The sequence below is a fragment of the Erpetoichthys calabaricus genome, chromosome 8 (assembly GCF_900747795.2).
Source record: "Erpetoichthys calabaricus chromosome 8, fErpCal1.3, whole genome shotgun sequence".
Taxonomy (NCBI): Eukaryota; Metazoa; Chordata; class Cladistia; order Polypteriformes; family Polypteridae; genus Erpetoichthys; species Erpetoichthys calabaricus.
Window position 1 is genome coordinate 88,446,200 of NC_041401.2, and position 18,863 is coordinate 88,465,062.

The 18,863-nt window shown below is 39.7% G+C and overlaps 1 protein-coding gene across 5 annotated transcripts in view; it reads left to right on the forward strand.

The window, feature by feature from the left end:
* The window catches only part of acaca (acetyl-CoA carboxylase alpha), a 188,444-nt gene that overhangs the window by 135,060 nt on the left and 34,521 nt on the right, over positions 1–18,863 (forward strand). For all 5 annotated transcript variants that reach the window (XM_051931343.1, XM_051931345.1, XM_028807062.2 and 2 more), the window contains 7 exons: positions 1,714–1,834; positions 2,571–2,681; positions 13,672–13,815; positions 13,896–14,016; positions 15,350–15,446; positions 16,460–16,556; positions 18,426–18,561. In XM_051931343.1, the coding sequence (XP_051787303.1) occupies positions 1,714–1,834; positions 2,571–2,681; positions 13,672–13,815; positions 13,896–14,016; positions 15,350–15,446; positions 16,460–16,556; positions 18,426–18,561 (827 nt within the window). The remainder of the gene's footprint in view (positions 1–1,713; positions 1,835–2,570; positions 2,682–13,671; positions 13,816–13,895; positions 14,017–15,349; positions 15,447–16,459; positions 16,557–18,425; positions 18,562–18,863) is intronic.

The following is an 18,863-nucleotide window of genomic DNA, read 5'->3' on the forward strand; positions in this document are numbered from 1 at the left end:
TATGCAACTACATGATATTTCAGATGCTGATGTTGACTTTCTAAAATGTTGTATCCAGAGGCTTTCAGTAAAATGGTTCTCAACTGCAACCTCCCAGAATTTTCTGATGTGTACTCTGTTCTGTTCAGGCCAAAAGTGCATTTTCTTGTAGCTGCATCATGCAAGTAATTGCTTAATTTCAGTGCCTTCATCATTGAAGTGTGGCAGATTATACATATAAGAATTATTAGTAATTGGCCAATATTAATCTGCTGTCTGTATATTTTTTTTGTTTAGTTTTTTCACCCTTATAAATAGGATATTGGAAAGTCAGGGAAGCATAATTTACGATTATGTGAAATTTAGGATTGAAGCATGTTTATTTTTTATTTTCTTTCAATAAATCAAAACATGTGTGACTTACTTTTTTCAGGGAAATACGTCATTATGCAGGTTGCAAAATTTACAGTTATTTAATGCACTTTTATTTATCGCTGAAAAAATGCACATCCAGTTGATGGGAATACAGCAGTTAGCTGAGGTAGTATTGTTATGATCATGATGGAACGGAGTTGTTATCAAAGATAAAACTTAAAGGCTAAGAATATAACCAGGGTTCAAAAATAAAACAGAATTGTTTCTAGGACTGCAGCTTTATAAGTTCTCATATATTTACTGCAACACTAGTATTTTACATTTAATATGAAAGTAACAAAATAAAAATGCAGATCATATGATTGTTTTGATTCTGGAAGAAGGAAATTCATAAATTTGTGGCTTTTATAAACCTGAGGTCATTATAATATCATTATAATCAATGAACCCCTGCCACCCCATCCAGGGATGGTTTCTGCCGTGTAGCCAGGACAGGCTGAGGCTCCCTTGACCCTGGAATTGCTGTATATTAGATGAGTTTTAAAATGGAGAGATGGAATGATCTTGTGTTTTACTGGTTCATTAAAATGGACCCAGTAATCTGTTCTGACAATTTTATTAGAACATTAGCAGAATTCTATCCAGAACTGGCCAATTACTCCAGTACGCTTGCCAGTTCTCCAAAATAAAACCAAGTCAAGATTTGACCTGATGTTTTTTGTAATGATTCGGCTGATTTTGCATTATCTGTCAATCCACCTAGTTTAGCATCATCTGCAAACTTTACCAGATGTAGACATGAAGAGGATGTGCAGAATCCACAGCAGGGTCTGTGCTGGAATCATACCTAGTTTCCTGGAGATAAATGAGTATGAGGCAAATATTAACAAATCCACCACCATGCCACAGTCTAATATAAATATTAGGAACACTAAGCGCACTTTTTTCTTTATATCTAAAGCAATAATCACCAGTGCTGTGATTATGTAGTCCTAATCATAGAACTGTCCAGAAAAAGAAAGGATTAAAATTAATCAACCAGGAAGAACATGCTGGCCGACAAAGAGGTTAGGGCTGAAGAAGGAGGTTTCAGGCCTTTAAAGTCAGTCTGCCAGGAAAAAAGACATGGAAAGCTTGTTGCTTGAGAGATGGTAAAGAGGTAAATAGAAACCTTGAAGCCATTCTTGGTACTTTCTATGTAATGAAGTTATATCTGCTTTCAACTGACAAATGTGGATAATTTTCAAATGCTTTGTTTTCCTTTTTTACTTTAAGAATAACACATTTTTGTAGAACAATTTTGCTTTCCTGATAGTGCCAATAGTTTGAAAGAGCCCTCCTTTGCTGTTCTTGTAATAGGTACAAGATTACTGACATCATTGGAAAAGAAGATGGTTTGGGGGTGGAAAACCTGCGAGGATCAGGAATGATTGCAGGAGAGTCCTCACTGGCATACGAAGAGATAATCACTATGAACCTGGTGAGGCGGTGTCTCCTAATTAACAAATCTGTATCTATTGCTTGCCGGCTCCTCAAGATTAACCCTCAAATGTCCTGGAAACAGCCTTGAGCTTTAATGGTGGTTAAAGACCTGGAGACAATAGCATACAAGAATGTCTCAGCAACTGTCATTTTTCTAAAGGCTTTGCCTTAGCAAATCAACAGTAGTCTCTTGTGCTCAGATTTCATATGCTGCTCTGTTTTGCAGACAGTATCTGAATCTCGACTTGTTTTGGCTGCTTGAAGTCCATTCTTTTTAAGCTAAAATAATATATTTGCCTTTGATTATTAAATCTCTTGAACTGGAAGTAGGTAGCTGCTTTAATAACATAAGAAGGTATCCTCAGGTGCCATAGGTGCTGGTATTATAATATAAAACTTCATATTCTTGTAAATGCATCTAATTTTCTTAATCACTTTGCTGTGGTAACTTGGACAAATAAAATAAATGTACATCTACTGATTTTGAACAGATACAGGGGTGGAAAAAGTAGGTTTATATTTGTTCATATGTAAAAAGACATGCAGGATATGCTTTATTAACTCAATAGCTTTATTAACTTTATTAACTCAAATTAATGCCTCAGTGCACTTAGGTACAATCTCATAAGTGCTCAGATTCCTGACCTCACGTACGCGTAACTGTGAACCTAATTTTGCCCACCCTTGCATAATAAAATGTGTTAACTGGCAGCTTGTCTCTTCCTTCTTTGTAGGTTACGTGCCGTGCCATTGGTATTGGTGCTTACCTTGTGAGGCTTGGGCAGAGAATTATCCAGGTGGAGAATTCCCACATTATACTGACTGGAGCAGGGGCATTGAACAAAGTGAGTCTTTGATTTCATGGTCTCTACCTGAACATGTTTTGTCAAGAAAAGGTCTTCAGTTTCTTGTAACCACATACATTCTGCTTTTTTTGTGACTTGTTATTAGTTCTTTTTTGTCCTTAACGCCACTGGTCCTAAACTGGCTGAAGTGATTCATGGGTTAGAAAGAAGTGCATACAGGACTAGTCAACACAGAGGATTCTCGGTTTATCTCAGGGTGTGACATTTTTGGAGATATCTTTCCGACTGTAACCACATACAGTATGTGTCACCTCATTTTGCCTCCACTTGGCTGTGCTCTGCCTCATGGGTTAAAACTCTGTCAATCTTTGGTCTTTGTCTTTGATCAGATTGACATTTATTGGTTTGGCTAACATGTGTCAAGTTTTGACAGATGATGTGATCAGAGTAGATATTCTTGATGACATATAGATAGTACACGATGATGTGAGATGACTGGGACACCTTGAATGCATTTAAAATCATTTGTGAAGATTTTGGTGCCAACTGGGCAGGTCAAGAATTGTTGGTAATTGTTCCTCTTGTCAGGCCACAGTGTGCAGACGTGTCACCCCACGTTAGGTTTTGATGTCTTTTGGGCCCTTATACCTATCATTTAGTCAAGCACAGTAGCCTTGGATGAAATGTGAAGGCCTTGCGTCAGAATAAGTGTTACAGAATCTGAGACAGTGTCTGGTGTAGAAAGGTCAGTAATGCATTTGGGCAACAACAAGAAGAAACTGAGCCAGTGAGAGGTAGCCTGTTGCTAACTAAAGGTTTACTCATAAGTTATAAGAAAAAAGGAAACAAAAACTAATACTGTAAATGTAGTGTAAAAATTGTGAGTGGGAAAACAAAGAAATTTGGAAGATCAGAATAACTTTTAAATTTATTCTTGTGTATCATTCCTCACTAAATATAGACTCAATATGTATGTAATAGAGTTTCTTAATAATAGTAAATTATTAAACAATAAATATATAAAAACACACCTAAATTTAAACATAAAGGAGTATTCATGGTAAACATAATAAATCAGGACAAAGTCCTGGTAAGATCAGAGTCGTGATATTGCTGACTCACAATAGAGAGGAGGCTAACAAAAGAACTCGGTCATCAGCTTGCCTGTGGGGCATCACGCTCATGTAGAACAGGGAGAATCAAAGTTCGATGGCCTCATCCCCGCTGCTATCCCCAACCTGGGTATTCTGCAACAAACTAGAAAATGCTCGCTTGACAAGAGGCTTCTTGTGTTCCAAAAAAGACCTCAAGCAATAGTGTTACAGTATGGCAAAGTTTAGGCATTATTTGTACCTTCTATATTTTTTATTGTGTGTCTAGTGTAAATAATTGGGGGTGCATTGAACATCTGAAATTTTGAATTACATATTCTTTACTTCTAAAATGTTACTTTTTATTACTGTCATGTTTTTTTTACACTGTTTTCATGGTGTGTAACACTTCATTGTTGGGGACATGGCTTCCAGAAGTTGCACTTTGTGATGTAACATACTCAACACTTTAAAAGCAAACCCTATGCCCAATGTGGCTTCTGATATTCAAGATTCTCGTAAAAAGATAATTTGGTGTTTGTTTCTAACAGTTTTATAGATTCTGAAACTTTGCTAGGCCGTTTTGACTTGTTTAATGTTTTGGTGCGTGATCTATCAATTATGTGGTTTTGATTGTTTTTAGTTATGTTTATCTCCCTGTCTCTATTCACTTTTTCATCTCCTGGCAAAACAAATGGCGAGTTATTGCTGTTGCCAGGCAAAGGCAAACAGGAGGTGTGGAGAAGCATATGTTGTCTGTGTGTGGATCCCAGTGCCCCTAGCCGGGGACACTATGCTGTAAATATGGTTCCGTTCTTTGAATGCGACTTAAAACTGAGGTCCTGATTCTGCAGTCATTAAAGATTCCTGGGCATTCTTCGTAAAGAACAGGTTGTATCCCAATATCCAGGCTAAATTGCCCTCCAGAACCTAGTCATTCTGGCCTACTAATCATTCCCCGTCTCAGATTGGTTTTCTCTTTAACCCCTTAATCATCTAATACCTAATGTATGGTAAGTGTACTGACTCACATTGGCTGCTGTCACATCATGTAGGTGAGTGCTGCACACTGGTGGTGGCTGAAGCGGCTCCCCGTTCTTCATGTAAAGTGTTTTGGGTAGTGAGAAAAGTGCTATATAAATGTAAAGAATTACTATGATTATTATGAGCAAAAGCAAAGTATAATGTCAAATCAAATGGGTAAATTAAATTTATGTTTGACAGGTGGTGTCACTAATACCTTGAAATTGGTCAGTTATCATTGTCTGATAATTAGGATGGAGTATGATAATATCACAAACTGAAAATAGAAGAGTTGTTTCTTTTTTAGCGATTCTGGCTGTTCTTAGGTTAGTGACACTTGTGATTACAATGTCTCATTTGGAGGGCCCCAGTTACTACAGTACATGATTGGTTTTGGGAAATTCAGTAGGAATTAGATTGGTGAATTAAGATAGGAATTTTTGGTAGGTCTTGGTCTAATCACAACAGATATACTTGGTTAGCACTGGCCATGCATTTACCTGGTGCCTGCTGGTTCTTTCTCAGCCATGCCAGTATAAGTTGTGCTTTTGAATAGTGTATTCCTTCCATGGCAACAACCCCTGCCTTGTTCATTCTCTGTTCAGTGTATTTTTTAAGTGAGTTTGGTTCTAGTGTTGCTCTTCCCTTACCTTTTTTAAATGATTTCGTCCAACAACCCTGCCATAAAATTTCTGTAACTGTAATATGTTCTTTTGAATGCATCAAAGTGCTTCCACTTCAAAAAAGCCAGAAGGCATGAAATGCAAATGCAGGCATGGAGCAGATGGATTGACTGCTTCTCCCTAACATCCATTGAACCTTGAAAGAGAGCTGTGATGTGTTTGGGTGCAGAGAGAACTCTAGAGCTGCTCTGTCATAGGACACTGCCATTTGAAGACGTGTTTTGTTTTTCCCCTGAAGTAGGATACCAGGTTTTGCAGGAGGACTTGGAGCTCTTTGAATTTGTCTTACAGATGTTTCATCACAGATTGGCTTAGTCTTTGTATGCCTAAAGAAAATTTACTTTGTCTTCTGTAGTATACCCTTTTGAGAATAAGGTCATCAGTTCCCAGTTCAGGCCTTCTTCTCTTTCTTGATGGAATATGCTGGACAACTCACTTGATAACAGACACCCATGGACTCCCTGAGTGACCTTTATTAAAGTCTTTTTGTTGTTTCTGTCATGGAGGCGATTAGTCTCATTGATTTAAAGGTTAAAAGAAACAGATTGGAATTCAAAGTCCAGCTTGTCACTGAATGCCTGAATAAACTGACCCAAGTCACTTTACCTCCTTGACACTTACAGGGGAGACTCTGCACTCAAGTATAGGGTTTAACTTAAGCTGTTAGGTAAATCTCTATTCATACACTGACTGTATAGATGCCTTAGCCATGTCACCTTACCTCACACTTCAGTAACAAAATTCATACCTACATTACATTACAGTGCTTTATGATTGCTTTAAGGGAGGGATGATGCTTCATAGTGTTTAGGGGAGGAAGGGTAGTGGGCAGCTGTGTCTTAGCTGTAAACTTCTTTTGGAAAATGATTCCAATAATGGAGCTTCCAGGGGAACAGTTAACTTCTGGCCATCTGCCTGGAGACAGCAAGCCTTTGGTATCAAGTAAAGAAAGAAGCCTTCAATAAGGAGAGATTTCTCACAAAAGTGCTGCCACTTCATATTCCTTTGCATCTGACAGACCAATGACATGAAAAAATGTGTGTGTGTGTGTGCGTGCGTATGTGTGTGTGTGTGTGTGTGTGTGTGTGGCTGAAAGCAGCAAACCTACACTGTGCACCAGGCAGCATTCCCGAATTGGGCTCTTGTGGGTCGGGCTGTAGCATAAGAGGCAAGAAGAAGCAAATTGTTGTCATGTCTTTGTGTGCTGTTCTTGTCTCTGTTACACTCCTGGTGTTATATATTTTCACACTTCACTGCTCACCACCCACCCGCCCCCCTTCCCCCCAACCCCCTCACACACGCACGCTCCGTCTCTGCAGTCTGGGTCATGTTGCAACAGCTCCAGTGGAAATAATAGGATAGAAAAGCGTGAGGTTGTTATTTGCATAGAAATAGCATGATGCCCCAGGCTGCTTGGTAGAAGGACATAGAGATCATTTGTCTAAAATTTTAATGAAAACTTTTGCTGAGACAGAGATTTTTTTTTTTTACCTCCCCCATTCCCTCTTTCCCCGTCAGTGAATTAACGTGGCTCGATTTAAAATTAGATGACACATCGCAAAGCGCTGCATGCCGGAACGCAATAACATGTAAATTTCAATTTGCCTACTTTAATAGAAGCAGACTGAGCACCTCAGTATTGTAACACTGCAGCGTTTCTGATTCTGCTGGAGCAGGAAGGCAGAAAAAAAAAATCGGGAAAAGAACAAATTCTGGCATAGCCGGCAAGGCAGGGTTTGTACAGGGACATAATTTGGAACCTCACAGCAGAAGGCATCAGAGAGTTGCTTTAATAGCACATTATATAGTCAAATTCTCCTTGCTGCCCTCCTTTTTATTTTACGCTTTTCTAGGCTTTCTATGTAGTATATGTTCCTTAGAGAAGTAGGATCCTTTGCGTGCCTACACTTATGACCGTCCTTTGGTCAGCTTCATGTGTGCTGTCCTTGGTGCTGAATGGCTTTTTGGAGCCTTTTGCTTCTCTTGTACTTTGTAATAGGATACCATTGTGCCTTTTTTTCCAGCGTGCCCTCACGTATATTGTAGATGTTCTTGAGGAATTACTTAGGGTTCTTTCCCCTGGTGTTCTTTAGGTATTTTAGGGAGGTTACTTTGTATCTGAATGCCATGTTAACCATCTCCTTTTCGCCCTCTCCTCCATAGTGCCCTCTTGTGGTGAGTAGATAGATAGATACTTTATTAATCCCAATGGGAAATTCACAACGGAGCAGCTGAAAAGGCTGCCACTCAGCGGCGCCTGAGTCACAAGAGTAGGTGTTTCCTTTGGTGCTTTTGCTTCCAACCTTTAAATTAGTGGTCTCCATTTTGTTCCTGAAAGATTTGGTTGTGCTTTTAACTTCAGTCTGCTCCCTTGTGGCTTGTAAATGTAAATGTCAAGCCCTTACATACATTTTCTGCTCCTAACATCTTTAGGAGTTCTTCGAGGACCACCTCCACTACCAATCACACCCCTGGCTTTATGTTTCTTTAAATTTAAAGGAGTCAAGAAGATGTTGAGTGCATTCATAGAATAGTGGTAGTGATGGTAGTATTCCTGGATGGGCCGTGGCATCCCACAGGGTTCTGAGGCTTCAGTTACAGTGATTGTGTTTTGTTATTGGACTGCGAGTAAACAGATGGACCCTGGCCCGGTCCTTCCTGTAGAATACTATAGCAGCCTTAGTGATAGACTGCTCTGGATGTATGTATGTGGACAAAGGATTGTGTAATGTGAGGTTAGTCACCTTCTGCAACTTTATTAAAAATGAACATAGCCACATGCTGAAGGATTTCAGTCACTAATCTTCATAACTATCATTGCACTGGTGATACTAAATTGATAAGATGAACTGCTGGATATGTACCCACTATCAGCTTGACTGGCAGTTCTCTGACTAACTGATAGGTGTCTGCTGATTAGCTGAAACTACAGTGGGAAGGATTCATGATGCACTGGGGCAGGTGGCAGCTGTGCTTGTTGTCAGGTGGAGTGAAATCTGTTTATTTTGCCAGGCCACATGTGCACTTTCTGGCTTGCAGCACAGTTAGTCAACCTCATGCAGAGAGTCATAGTAGGTTAGCATGCATTCATATATTCTGGCAAAGAGTGTGTGAGAAGAACTCCATGCCAATTCCTGTGCCCATGTCTGGGAAGCACCCAGAATGCATCAGTAGTGGTATGTGTCTGCCAGTGTAGCACAACACAGCAGGTTTGTCGGGAGGTGGGGGTGATGAGGTGGTAAGATGTATTGTGCACTGAGCTCACTATTGATTGAACTCAGACATTTTCAAGAGATCATCGTGCTTGCAGCCCTGCCAGATCACAGAACACTTACTCTTGAGAGGATCGATCCTTGCAGATGCCCTGACACAGATCAGAGGCTCTGGATAATTAATATGCACTTGAGGATACAAAGCATCCCCATGGGCCCATTCTCTTGTTGCAAGCTGACCAGAGGGGGGCAAATAACTTTTTTATATTCTTTTAATTGTTAACTCGTGTTTTTGACCTCCTGGTCTCTGGAGGCACCGTTGTCTCTTTGTGGCATGTCTGCCATGAATGGACAACTGGAATTTATCTGGGACCGAACACTAGTGTGGCTGATCTGCAGGAGACTCCATCTGGCTCGGGTTAGGCTTTAACTGCTCTTTGATAGTACAGATGGGAATGTCCTTCATTGGGCTTGCTGGAGAAGTGCAGAGGTTCTTGGTTTTTAGTAGTTAAACAGATGGATATGAAATCACAAGGTGCAGATTGGAATCCAGCTTCTAGCTCACTGGATCATTTTAAGTGTGTCACTAAATTTGCATGTGCTTCAAGTGTAAGAAGAGTTCTTATGGTATATGGTGCATTAGAAGTCTCAGTTAACTGGCTACAAATTGATTTATTTTATTTTATTTTATTTTATTGTCCATGGTTTTATTTACAATGAGATGGATTGGCTGACTCCACAGCTGGACATGTCTAACCATTTATTCATAGCAGTAGAGTGTTGTACCGTGTTAGCCATAGATTGATACAGGAGAAAGTAGGGTGAAATGACACCTTTTATTAGTAAATAAAAGGTGTCATTTCACCCTACTTTCTCGTGTATCAACCATTTATTTATTTATTCAATTTTTTTGTTCACATGGCAGCATCTCTGTCTTATTCATTTGAAGTGATGTTGGCCATCATTTTTGACTGCATACCAGTGATTTTTTCCTCCATGTACTTCTTTCTTTCTTTCTTTAGCCATTCTAGTTTAAAAATCATATTTTTGTTCAAGGGCTGTTAAGATCTGACGTGTTCCAGGCATATTCTGAAAAAAGTCATTTTTTTGCATGTAGCTTTTCTGCTATTCTAAATAAAATAATGCCACTAGTATGCTCAATCGTGTCACATTTTCAGTAGCACCAAGAATAAAGTGAAATCCTAACCCTAAACCTTTCCCCCAGTGGTTCCAAGGTCCACCTGTGAAACCTCACAGCATGCTTAGTGTCCAATAGGAACACCTGCAACTGGAGTGTTGTGACATTCTATTAGCTTCAGCCTGTGTTGTCTTGCAGATGACAAACCTCTAGTTATAACACATTGTCGTTTCAGGTGACGTTTTTTAATATTTGTTTTGAATATACTTTTTTTTTTTTTTTTTATTTGTGTGGTGCAAACGAGTGCTACAAGTGTGGTGAACTGTAGACACAGTGGTATCAGTTATTATAGTTTTGGGTTCAATAAGGCAAATTTTGATCTATAACAAAGCTCTACTTATAGGTAAATACCAAAGTAGCTGTAAGAAGTGGGCGTCCTATGCAGCATAAACCGTGCAAAGAATAAAATAAAAACTTCCAAGAAGGTTGGAAAGAGAACCATTAGAAACACAATAGTGTTGTTCATATCATTCATGTCAGTTGGTATGCATTGCTTATGTTTAATGTAATCAGTGTAGTGTGGAAGTAATGCCTACTTTAGAATTTGTTGGAAAAATACCTAGAATTAATAATCACAATACTCCTTCCATCTTTTGCAATCTAGTAAGCACAAACAGAAGATGTGAGATAATTCTTTTTATCCCTCTTACAGATGAAGAGTTATGCTGAAAGTCTCAGAGCCCACATTAGTGTTGCCTTGTTCTCCTGATCACTAATGCTGGCCACCAGAGTTATATACACAAGGTGCAACATCCAGTGATCAGACTGGACAAGTGATAGGCCAGTTGTTGGCTGTGGTAGTCCTATGATAATGTCGACTGAAAAAAATGCATGCAGACTGCCTTCTGTTTTAGTGGAAGGATACATCAGGAGGCAGCGTTTGTAACTGTGGAAGGCGTTTTCTATCATATCTAATAAACTACCCCACTCATTACGACTTGTTCTGCAGGTTCATGGTAACCCAGCTGATGAGCTGTATTGATGATTCAAATTGATCCAGTACATAGGAGCACGCACTCTGCTATCTTGACATTTTTGTTCATGTTTTTACGTTTAAAGATAATTTGAATATAATCCATGGCCAGTACACCCCATTGTGAGTAGGTGATTATATCAAAGGGCAGTGTTCCTTTTATACCGCTTATCCTTATCCCATTTCTTTTCTTCCTTCCATGAACCATAAGCATCAGCATGGGAGGAGTTGGTTATACCTTTAGAGACATTACATAGGATACAATAATCATGTGTACCATCACTTTTTACAACCACAAGTTGGAACAGAATGGTTCAGGAAAGGATAGTATGGTTGTCTCATTGAGTTTGAAGCATGGCATGGTGCAAGTTGTTAGTTTTTCTCCAGTTTTCTCAGATTTCCTCCCACATAACAAAGGCATCCATGTTACATTCATTGGCAATTGGACAGATATGCGTGTGTGTGGGTGTGTGTGCGCGATGTGCCCAGTGATTGACATCATATTTTGAATAGTGTTGGCCTGTGCCAGATGTTATAAGAAGAAGGCAAATCCAGGTTCACAAACCTGCTGAGTTATAATATCCAACTACAAGTGAATGAGCACTTGAATTATGGCCACCCATCAAAGCGCAGTTGGCTTTGTGCTAAACTAAAAGGGACTGTAGACTTTATTCACTAAAAGCTTGTCACTATTTATTATGGTGAAATCAGTTTAATTTTTTTAGCATGCAAGACTTCAGTTGAGTGCTGAGTACTCTGTAAAGACGGATAGACAAGTGTCCTTTCATGATCTCCTTTTGAGGCTTCTTCCTTATTCTCTAACCTGTTTGGTTCTGCATGTTTAATTTTTAGTAATAGGTTAAGACTTCCTTAGCGACATTTGTGCCCAAGGAGAAAACTCTCTCTGGAGAAAATTAGAAAATGGATAGCGCAGTTGTACAACACTAACCTAACTCAAACAAGTAAATGAAGTGCTTAAAATGGTTCAAAGTCCAGCAAGGCTTCAGTTACAGTCTAGAGGTTCACATGTTGAAAGAATATCAAAGTAATGAGTGACTGCAACATCATCTCTGTCTTGTAGGAGGAGCTCCCATAAATACAAGTATCTGCATACTTAGTGGGTCCCAAGCAGTTTCTATGAACCTAAAGATAGAAAGGAGTAGAAAAAACACAGGAACCTGGCTTAGTCTGGTGTTGCCTGGTCCCTGGTGTCATGATCTAGGGAGTCTTGAAAGCACAGACACCAAAAACAATTTCCAAAATTGCCCGTTAGAGGGGGAAAATACCAGCAAATACCTGACTAGATACCCAAAGGGCCGAGACAAATCCTTATAAAATTTAAATGGTTTATTTTAGCAAAAAGGCTTTGCAAGCCCCTAAGCTCCAAAGAGCACCAAGGAATTGCCTGAAAGGCAAGGTAATACACAGCAAGCAAGTCCTAATACAGAATCCAGAAGCGTGGTCAAAAACAAAGTACAGGTTTAAAAATACTCACAGTCACAAAACGAAATCCAAGACAAACTTGAAAAAGCTGAAAACAAAGCACAGAGTCAAAATCCACAATGCAATAGCAATAGTACCGAAACTCACAAAAACTTTCCACTGTCCTTGTGCTTTCAATAAACTGCCAGGAACATAGGAGCCCCTCCCTTAAATAGGGTGGAGGGCCGTACTTGGTGGTAATTGACAGGTAACCCCTCCCTTTTGGGTCCACTCTTTTTAAGACATTGCTCTTATATATCGATTTACAATAAAAGTAAGTGATAGATTATTGCATACTTACTCATGCAGATTAGGAGGGGATTACTTTTTGCCAACTGTTCATTTTGCTACCACAGAATTTCACTGGTGTTGCAAGGAACCCTCTGGGAAATGGAAAGTGGAAATAATTATGTTGGGAGAATACAATGAAGGAAAAAAATCATATTATCAACATATTAATAGGAACATTACCTTCCATAATCTCTTGAACATTTTCCTATGTGTGCCAACAAACCTGGAGCAGAGAAGTATTTTGGAAAGAGAAGCACATTACCTATGTAAAGAATTTAGGTGAGAAGTTAGCAGAGAAATTATTTAACAAATCAAAAAGGAAAGAGGTTATGAAAGGCTGGCAGAGAGAAACAGCAGTAGCAAAGTCATGCCAGGAGAATGGAGAATGAAGGATTTGGCCAGTATTTTTAAACACAATATAAAATTGCTTTACTGTTCTACTGAACACCTCAGATAAAGATCTTTTCTAAGCTAACTCCACGTAATTGCCTGTAGCCCAAGATGTGAGATGAGCAGATCTCATGTTAAACAGCAAGGTCAGGTGATCACCATGGTGACTCCAGCCTGTGTTCAGCGTATCCATCTCAGTGTCAATACTTTGGAAATACTGTACTGTAGCTCAGACTAGGACAGCTAGCTCTACTGTCCTTTTCACAATGGACTTAGACAGCCCAACATCATTCTAAGCAGTAAACCAGAAGGAGTTCATGGAAACCAGAAGGAGTCGTATGAGGCAGTAGGTGAAGAATAGTGCAAGACAAAGAAAGAGGAGAAGGAGGAGTGGAGAAAATAAATTATTCAAGGGATCTTTGTTCACAAAATTGTAAAGTCTCCATTTATAAATTTGTGAACTTTTGTATTTTAAACAAACAGATGAGTACTTACTGCCATATTTAACGTTGCTTGTTTTAATACAAATGGAACTGTTAATATTCTGTTACTTTTTTCAAGAGTAGCTGTCATAAATGAACCCTTTGGATATCAATATCACTGTTTTTCTATTCCATTATGTGAGCTCTAGTTAGACTTTTGCTACTCCTTATATTACTGCTGACCACTGCATGACATCTTTGCAGGTTTTGGGACGAGAAGTCTACACATCCAACAACCAGCTAGGTGGAATTCAGATAATGCACAATAATGGAGTGACTCACAGCACAGTGTGTGATGACTTTGAGGGCGTTTTTACACTACTTCTGTGGCTCTCATACATGCCTAAGGTGAGCTTGTGTCATCTCTTTATGAAGTCTCCCTTTACATGGTGAAGGGCGTGAAATGACAATTCTTCTCTTTCCTCTAGTGTACCTCTAGTCCAGTTCCAATCTTGACACCAAAAGACCCCATTGAGAGATCAGTGGACTTTGTCCCTACCAAGGCTCCTTATGACCCTCGCTGGATGCTGGCAGGACGGCCGAGTCAAAGTAAGAATTCATCTTTGCTCCTAGGAAACCTATGTCTGTATTTCTTACCCTATAGTGAAGACGATTGGCATATGGTATTGCAGAGCTCCCTATAAGCACCACCCAGAATTCATAGCACGACAACAAATCTAACAAAACAGCAGATTTTTAACTGAAAAATATAGGGGTGGTATACTAGGTAATTTTTCTTCTTGGTTGTCACTGGGGACATTGCACTTCAATTCACACATATACTAAAATCCACAGCCACAGGTATTGGAAGTGACTTCTGACTCAAGCCAGATACTAAGGAGACTGCACCTTTGTCTGGTCTCAGATCTAGCATCACAGAGCGGCGTTCTGACAGCGCTGCACTTCACAGGCCTGCTACCAGGTGACTACACAATTTAATGATTCCAGGCATGGCTCCACCTCTGCAAATATCTTGTGTGAAAGGTCATGCTCAGAGCACCACTTCATACTGGTGCTCGGGGTGGTGGCGGCATCTGAATGCTGGGACTTTCCCATGACTGTATGGCTGATGCAGGTGGCATGATGTTTGCTTGTATCTCACTTGTGCTGTGAGGTGTTGCGTCTGTTGCACAAGTCTATGAGACATCTGAGCTCAATACTTTTGATATATAGCGAGGTGTTGAAATAATATATACATGTATATATAAATATATATGTATGTATACATACATATCATAATTTTTAAGGTCAGTTTTATCCTTTTTCTTCATCTCACAATTGCTGCAACAGCAAATTTTGAATGGAGTGACTTCACATTTTAATTTAGTGTATGTAGTTAAAAGGAAAAAAAAAGCAGATGATTCGCGGTGATAAGTTCAAGCAGATATCTTGAGGTGAAAAGTTAAAGTAATTCATTGCAGAAGCCAGCAGTGTGATATTTCTCATTGTGAAGTCTCTCACGAGTGCGGCATCTCTGCAATTGGCCAGCAGCTCGATTATGAGATAATACTGGAATTGATGGTCATATTTTACTGCGGGTCGTGGCAGCCTGGTTTATTGAACATAGTAATTACAAGTTGGGGCTGACGAAAAAAAAAAAAGTTCCCGGAATTGAATCCTGACTTCTTGTTGGGTTCACCTTTGTTCTTAGTTTTAAAAGCCTGTATCAAGCTTGGTTTTCTTCAGGATTAAAGCAGTGGAGCTTCCTGGAGGGTCGATGCATTTTGGGATTTCCTTTCCATAGCTTTAACAAAAATGGCAGATCCCACTGTCTTGCATCTTGAAAGCTACTTGTTCCGAAAGCCAACTGTGTGATGTGAAACTAACCTTAAGGTCCTAAGCTCTGTGTTTTTCTCTTTCTCTCTATCTTTTAAATGTGCAGATCAGAAAGGCCAGTGGATAAGCGGCTTCTTTGACCATGGCTCATTTTTGGAAATCATGCAACCATGGGCACAGACGGTGATTGTGGGCAGAGCCAGGTATAAAGAGCTAACTCAGCTGTTACACCCAAAATACATAATCTCTACGAATTCTATGCAAGGCAGTGGTCCACCAGGTACCTCTTAAGCACAAAGTGTCCTTATCCTTGGGTTTGTTTTTCCAAACAGCACCATAATCATGAAAACACACTTGAATCTCTCATTCCCATCATTCTCACATGCATTGCTGAGTGTAGAATTGCTTCCCATAGTGATTAGCCATTCAGGGGATCGCCTATTGATTTTCACAATATCCCAATGCTTGAAAAAGTTCTTTTTAGCTCTGCTTTAATATCTAAAGAATGAAAGATCCTTAACAAGTGTTTGATTCTTTTAAGGTAACTACTTCTTAAAAACTTGTTCCTTAAAAGTTAATTCATTTAGTTTCTTTCTACTTTATTTAAATATCGAATCACTTTTCCTGGTCCTAATGGATTATTAACATGTTCTCTCTTCTCATACTGCACCTAAAGAATGAAATGCTTTCTTTGCAGGAGACCACCAAATTTAATTTAATTTAAGATTGGAAGCTCCCTTGACCTATTTGGTCCTGATGGTGTGTTGTCCTCTTTATTCTCTCATTCTGGCATTTTTTTTAGCACTAAGGGGGTTACACTATCTTCCTTTCAGTATCTGTGGATCAAAACTTTCCTCTGGGGGATCATTTCTCCACACTACCCTTGGTCCTGTCAAGTCTAGAAGTTCTCTTTTAGACTAAACCAATCTATCTGAATTATTACATTCTCATACAGAATAAACATTTACAAACAGACTGCATTCTTGGCTAATTATACCACTCACTATTGACATCAAATATGTGCCTCTGTCAACAGTTCAATAGGCAGCTGCAGCCCCATGACCGTCAACTGTATTTGATGCTTTCTGTACAAACAGGCCATCCATCATATCAAGCAATTCAAAACAATTAGTACCTGTTGGTCTTTATTTCTGTGCTTTCCAGTATTGCTTTTTGCACAGAAACTCATTTCATGGATGCTGTGGCTCAATTGTAGGCTTGGTGGAATACCTACTGGAGTGGTTGCTGTAGAAACGAGGTCAGTGGAACTGTCGATCCCAGCGGACCCAGCAAACCTGGACTCTGAGGCAAAGGTATGCTGATTGGCAAATTGCTATGAAAAAGTATGTGGGTCTTCAGCAAACTCTGCATGCAGAGCTGACACAACTGCTAGAGGGTTCTTCTCAAAGGATCATCCTCCTTTCTTGATACAGGCTGATTCCAAAAGAACTGAACACTTTCAAAAATGTATTAGTCCATAACTCTCACTTGAACATGTACTCTAAACCAGTTTTGAAAAGGAACTCTTGTTTTTTTCTTAATCATATAAATGCTCAATATGTATCTCTTATGTCACAGTGATCCTGTAGTCTAATTCATCCGAAACCGTTGGGGATATGTCACGGCTGGGTGTGCGCTCCCTAACATCCAGGACATCTACACCAAGTAATGTTAGACCAGGGCAAAGAAAATTATCACTGACACCAGCCATCCAAACAACGACCTGTTTTCCTTGCTGCAATTAGTTAAATGGTACTGCTGCTTGAGGTGCAGGTCAGAAGTACTGAGAGGGAGCTTTTTATAATAGTCCATCCACAGCTCAAATAAGAAAAGTGTCTATAAGTACATCATGTCCAATTGTTAATTGTGTTACATTCAGTTATCCAGTTATCTATTTAGTTATTTATCATGTATTTAAAACTAGCTGTCCCCCGCGGCACTGCCCATGTAGTAGTGAAACAGGACAAACTTTAAAAATCAATAAACAAACAGGTATCGCTAGCTAAGCGAAGGCAAGGTACACTCCAAAATGCAGAGGTAGAGTGAACGGAGGCTGGCGCGCGAGTGAGGAGATCCCTGCCTGGCTCCCTACTCCTGACGTTACGCTTCCCCCTCCCCATAGCCCGCAGCCTGTGTCTTGGATTAGTGCAAATATATCGTTCCTGCAAGCGAACTTTGATTCTTTGCGCGATCAGAGAAGTCACAAAATCAACCAGAATCTTCAAGCAAATTATAGAAAAAAACCTCATTTAAATCCATTAAGTAGTTCTTTTGTTCGCTAGCTTTGCAGAGGTAAGGTACACGCCCCGAGGCTGGAGCATGAGCGAGGAGGTCCCCACCCTCCTCAACCTCGGTCTGCTGCGTCTCCCTTGGATTTGCGTAAATAAATTGGTACTGAAGCAATCTATGATACTTGGCACAATGAGAGATGGGGGCAAAACAACTGGAATGTTCAAGCAAATTATAGAAAAAAGCCTGATCTAAATCTGTTAAGTAGTTCTCTCATGAAAAGCGGACATACAGACAGGCAGACAGACGTTGGATTCTTATTCTTCTTAGATGCACAGTTATTGACTTTAGCAACTAAGCATTTTACCACATATTGTACTCTATGTATATTTGCATGTGACAAATAAAATTCAGTTTGATTTGATTTGATCAGAATATTTGACACAACAGCCACGATGCATTCCTTCATTTTCTCAAGTGACAAAGTCTGGGGAAAAATGAAAGGCATTTCTACATTTGGTGCATACTACAGTATATGTTCATATTATAGTACTGAGAAAAGCGCTATATAAATGTAATGAATTATTATTATTATTACTGTATTTAGTCAGTCAGTCAGTCATTATCCAACCCGCTATATCCTAACTACAGGGTCACGGGGGTCTGCTGGTGCCAATCCCAGCCAACACAGGGCGCAAGGCAGGAACAAATCCCGGGCAGGGTGCTAGCCCACCGCAGTATACTGTATTTAGTTGTTGAATAATACATTTTTGAAAGTGTTCAGATTGTTCTGAATCACCCTGTGAATGAAAGTTGTGCCCATACAAAATTTGGGAGAGTTGACCTGGGAGGCAGTGGGCCTTTTCCCCTGTTGCTTCATCCATGTCTGATTTTTTGGGTATCTCATTACCTTATTTTTTTTGCTGTCTCCTCTTTCTGTCTGTCATCCTCAGATCATCCAGCAGGCCGGCCAGGTGTGGTTTCCAGATTCAGCCTTCAAGACTGCTCAAGCCATCAAAGATTTCAATCGGGAAGGTCTGCCCCTCATGGTTTTTGCCAACTGGAGAGGATTTTCTGGAGGAATGAAAGGTGATGAGTTTTTAGTGAGTTTGGAGAAAACTTAAGGAGAGAGAGATTTGTAGGTTGTGGACTCAAACTCTATATAGTACCCAACAGAGTCCAAGCAAGCCCTGATACTTTACATTGATTATGTATTAATGCTCAGAAGGGACATTGCTTTTTGAGCCCCCTCAATGTCCTTTCAGGAGCATTCAAATGAAATACAAAAAGCACCTACCGTCTCTGTCATGTGTGTCTGTTTGTCTGTCTGCACAGAGTAACTTGGCTTACACAGGACTGAAGTTCTTGAAATTTTGTAAGCTTATTCTTCA